General features: G+C 36.7%; 1 protein-coding gene across 1 annotated transcript; it reads right to left on the minus strand.

Annotated features, from left to right (window-relative positions):
• Window positions 1–345: 345 nt before the first annotated feature.
• On the minus strand, window positions 346–4,904 carry Tcs3 (Probable tRNA N6-adenosine threonylcarbamoyltransferase Tcs3). The gene is made up of 6 exons (XM_073091342.1): window positions 4,681–4,904; window positions 3,460–3,681; window positions 2,817–2,967; window positions 2,369–2,475; window positions 1,731–1,897; window positions 346–1,269 (listed from the first exon to the last, which is right to left on the minus strand). Exons 1-6 carry the CDS (start codon window positions 4,793–4,795, stop codon window positions 1,027–1,029), a joined length of 1,005 nt encoding a protein of 334 aa, XP_072947443.1. The 5' UTR covers window positions 4,796–4,904; the 3' UTR covers window positions 346–1,026.
• Between the last annotated feature and the right edge of the window lie 375 nt (window positions 4,905–5,279).

The raw sequence follows: 5,279 nt of genomic DNA on the forward strand, positions 1-5,279 counted from the left end.
TGCTATTGTTGGAAAATGATCGAAATCATTTTGTGGATAAGCATTTCAGATTTCTTTAATAAATAAAGTTTTTGCCAGCAAACAAAATTTTGATTATTTTTCAGTTTTACTAATTGTAAACCGATCAATAAATGTAATCCTAAAAAAAGGAACATTACAAACAAATGCAAACACAGCGCCAAAATCAATTTTACATTCAATCGCGGAGAATAAGAAACAAATAAATAATACCACTGAGGACTAACTGTCACAACACTATTGTGCAATTAATATAATTATATCTTCGGGCTTATCTTGTAAAATCATACCATACGATGTTATACATATGCGAAATCATATCCTGACTTAGAGCTTGTACACAAAACTGCGATGCGTCGTCGCATCATAAAAATTTGCGAGCTCCCTCAACGCATCGCAAGAACTTGCGAATTGATTCGCATCGCGCATTCCTGCGATGTTTCCTCACAGTTGTTGTTGTTGTTGGTCACCCTGGGAGACGCTATGCCGCACGATATCGCATCGCAGCAATTCGTGTCGCAATTTGACTTGGCGGATATCGCTAAGTCCCACCATATTATATAGCTTTTTTAGGGTTTCATACCCAAATGGTAAAAACGGAAGCCTATTATTAAGCCTCCGCTGTCTATCCAACTGTCACAGGGCTCTATCCCATGAATCTTTTCGGAAAGACACTTGTAATTTGTACAGAGTATGTATAAGGTGGCTATAATAACAAAAAGTACTAAAAATATAAAAATCCATAGTCGCCATACAAGGAACTGTTATTTAATACCGTTGTTTAATAACAAATACTAAAAAAAAAACAAAAAACAAAACCGGTGCTACTCTCGTGCGACTTGCACTTGGCAACATTAGACTCAATTCTGCCACCACGTGGCCAACGCGTCATCAGTGCGGCACCGTTGCTTAGTAACAAATACTAAAAAAAAAACAATAAAAATCTGGCGATACGCAACGGAACCTCGCGCGAGTTCGCCTTGCACTTGTAACTCTTGTAAATTAGACTCAATCCTGCCGCCACGTGACCAGCACGTCATCCGTGCGGTACCGCTGCGTGATGCTCGCGTCCTTGAAGTCCATCCGCGCGCCCGCGGCGAAGGCGAGCGCGCCCGCGTGCGCGATCATCACGCCGTTGTCGATGCAGAACCGCTCGTCCGTCGCGTACACCTCCGCCCCGCGCTCCGCGCACATCACCCCCATCATCGCTTGCAAGCGCTCGTTGCAACCCACGCCGCCCACTATCAGCACCTTGATGAAAAATATCGCTTTTAAACTGACAACCCCACACTAAGATTACATGTAGATGCCATGAACAGACACAAACCCAGACCTAACGGACAGAACAGACATCTAAATTCCTCATTCAGATGTCTGTCTGGTCAGGTATCGAACCCGAACGGGTATGGTGCGATCATTATACTCGTATGCACGTCACATCGATATGGGGACCGCACCACCACAAAGATTGTCAACCGACATCGGGTCAAAAGGCGACTTAGTTTTATAGAATTTCAGACTTATTTACCCATATATTATAATTTATTACATAGTCAATAACATATAAACATTATAAACATACTGCACATAATTTTGACTGTAGAAATATTCTCTTGAAGATTAATTGGTAATTTCCTTTTTATGATATTTGTACTTAGAAATAAGCCAAGCAAACTATTACAGTAGAAAGTTAACTAATAATAAATACTTACCTCATTTGATCCACAATGTGCCATAGCTCGCTCAGTAATCTCGATCAGCATAGCAAACACGGTTTCCTGGAGCGAGTAGCACAGGTCCTCTGGGGTATATTCTTTCAGGAGATCATTAATCTTATCCTCCATGTACGACAGAATACCAGAAAAACTTACATCCATACCTAGAAAAATATACACACAAAAAACTTTACATCAAAACTTATGAAATATAACCACCTCCTTTTTATAGTCAGTTAAAAACCATTTTTAATATTAAAAGGGACAGGTAGTGAGAAATATGAAAACAGGAATATTTAACACTACATAATTCAATGTTTAACGCAATAAGTGAATATTTAATGTTATCAATATAATTTAAGTACCAAATGGGCATAGAGTTTATTTTGATTTTAAGCAATCACTCTATATTTTTGAGTATTTGGTTAATTGCCAACACAGAGTAAAAATTAATCCCCTTGAATTTTTTTTTACGTTGTGAAACAAAATGTGTTCTTTCCTGTTACATGCCCAGATGGTTTTACTAAAGTTGCTAATAATAGCGTTTAAGAATTCATGTTAAAAGAGGTATAACCAACCAACCTTCAGATACATTTGTGTGGGTATAAATAAGTTATGGTTAACTGGGAGCATACCTTTCACAGAATAAGGGAGCTGTAGATACTTCTTGCCTTTCTTTGCCATCTGTTCGATGTTGTAGCCAGGACTGGGCGCGTTAGATAGTTTCAACACTCTTGCAAATCTATCACCAGACAAATGTTACTCAATACAACTTAAATATTTACTATAACACAAATATTACATAATTCTTGATAAGACTTTATTTCTAATAGAAAGAATCTATGAAGAATATTCCACTCTTGTTTTAACACTGTTATAATTGTTGTTTATACTTTTAAATATATTCCAGATAACTTTAATACTAACCAAACATAATGACATAACTTTACTCCATAGCACAAAAAGTTTCTATTTCATGTTTTAATAATCATTAGTCTTAATACATACACAACAACTAAAATATTAATCAAGATTCGATTTTGAATTTTATTTTGGGATATTTACAAGTTCATAAATAACTACCTGTCCAAACAGTTGCCGACAGCAATATCAATGGTCTCCCCGAATATCCTGTACCGCTGTCGGGAGTAAGCAATCACCTGCGTGTTCCCGCCGCTCACATACAACACGGTCGGGTTGTTTGCCTTCGTTATCAGCCTGCCCATCTCTATGTCTGGATATTATAGATCTGATTTAAGGAAATGTTACCAACGGAATATTTGAAACACCTATTTAACTAAATTCACTCAACATCAAGACTTAGTCATATAGGACATGATCTCGAAAGTGTCTTACTGAAAACTCATAGATGTTGATATAAAAAGTAATTTCTCCACAATTGTAGTTTTCAAAAGTAACAATTTCAACCAGAACCGGTGGAATCAAAGTAGTAGAATCAAATCAACGCTCAATTCATACTATCTTTATTTTACAATATACAAGTAGCAGGCAAATATGCAGACCATCTGCTGGTAGTGGATGCCGCCCTTGGACAGCACTTAACACTGCCATTACACATACAGAGCTTTCTATCACCTTCAAATCTATTAAATTTTTTGGTAAGATATTAATTAAAATTTGTCAGTTGGATTCATATCAGAATATTATGACTATCTTTTGAAGTGTTTATTATGGACCTAAGTAAGATTAATTTAGAAAAGGATACGGCCAATGCAATGATTAACTCCCAATATAGGTTTTTTCCATATTCTAGCACAAGTTCTGGCCACTATAGCACACACCATCAACGGAGCGCCCATCCCGGGGCCCTTGGTGTAGCAAACCACATCAATATCTTGCGGAGTGATGCCGGACTCATTTAACGCTTCCTGTAGAACCTCGTGAATATTTTGTTCATGGTGCTCTGCAGTGGCTCTGGGTAGAAAACCTTGAATAGAAAAAATTACATATCTTTTACAATGGTTTTTTTTGTAGATAAGAGGTTTATTGTCTTTAAACACTTTAACTATGACATACTTATATCGAAGTGATCCAATAATGTAGCAATACAAATATATTCTACCAATTTAGGATGTTAAGTGGCTACTGCCGCCCATGGACATCTGGATAAAATCAACCCCAGATAGGATTAGATATTCCTACCTGAGCTCGGCCACAGATGCGTTGCTACCCCTGAGGACTAAGTTGGAACGCCTCGGTAAAGTCCCCTTACCACACCCTTCAAAACGGAACACAGCAGCGCCTAATACTGCTGTTATTAGGCAGAAATAGGTGTGGCGGTGGTGCCGCCGGAGTCGAACCACAAAGGGTTCTACCACCTAGTAATGTTAATCTTGAGTTATCAAATTTGTGGGTGTGGTTGGCAGTTGATTGCACCTGCGGTGAATTGGTAATAGTTAAGGTTGTGTGCACATTTCAGTGTTTTTGAGGACACATTAAATGGTTTGGATGGATCCGGATTAGAGTAATAGTTATTAATCCTAATCAGTGTTATTAATCTAACAGGATTTTATTAATCCATATCCCTAACATTGTAGCATCATGTTGGCGGATGTTCTTAGCCTCCCCCAGGTGTGGGGAGAGACCTAACCCACACAGTTTAACATAAAAATGAGCCAAATTCGATTTCGACTTACACACAGAGGGTTTCATACCAATATGATTTTTATTTCTTAAGACAGGATCTATAAAAGCACATGTATTATGAAATTGTTAAGTGTCTAGCCTCTGCTTATCACCGTAAACAAAACTACGTATTTTGTATAGGGATCCGCCTTTATTTTTAACTCTTTTTATTTTTAGTATTAATTATACTACTACCGCTATAGTAAGTAATATACAGTCAGTAAGAATATCTATCGTTACGCTACAAGTCACAGAATTGAATATATTATTATTATTAAGATTAAAAATTTAGTAAGGTTACCTTCCCCCGGCGGAGTGATGTATGTTCGTCTGCAATTTGACAGTATTTCTCCATCCTTCACGATACCTATTCCAAGTTTATTAGCACTCCCCTCGAATCCTATTGCTATGACCATTTTTCCAATAACTTTCCTCTTTATAAAACTACTAAATTATTTTTGCAATTTTCGCCTCAAATATTTACCTACAAATGATTATGTTACTGTCAGAAGTATTGATCGGCAATTTGCGAAATCTGACTGCTATAAAATATTGCCATATTATAAAATAAATATCTATATCAGATAATAGGCAAAGATAATAATGTCATGCAGTCAGTATGTTTTCATGTCTTACAATTTTGATGCGCTTGACAGTTATAACAATAAAATATGAAATATATCCAATATGATAGCTTATAAGTAAACATAAATTATGCAGTATTTAGTTTAATTTTTAAAACGTTCTAAGTATTTTAATTTTTCAAAAGAAATTTTCGATTTTTTATCTGTGGATTTTAAATCCCAAAACGGCGACAGTGCTGCCTTAAATGTCATGTGACGTCACCACATGCATAATAAACAAGGCAAATAAAAATGATATCGTTTGCTGTTAGAGTTG

The sequence above is a fragment of the Epargyreus clarus genome, unplaced genomic scaffold (assembly GCF_041222505.1).
Source record: "Epargyreus clarus isolate Ecla_fem2 unplaced genomic scaffold, WU_Ecla_fem_2.2 ptg000034l, whole genome shotgun sequence".
In the NCBI taxonomy this organism is placed as follows: Eukaryota; Metazoa; Arthropoda; class Insecta; order Lepidoptera; family Hesperiidae; genus Epargyreus; species Epargyreus clarus.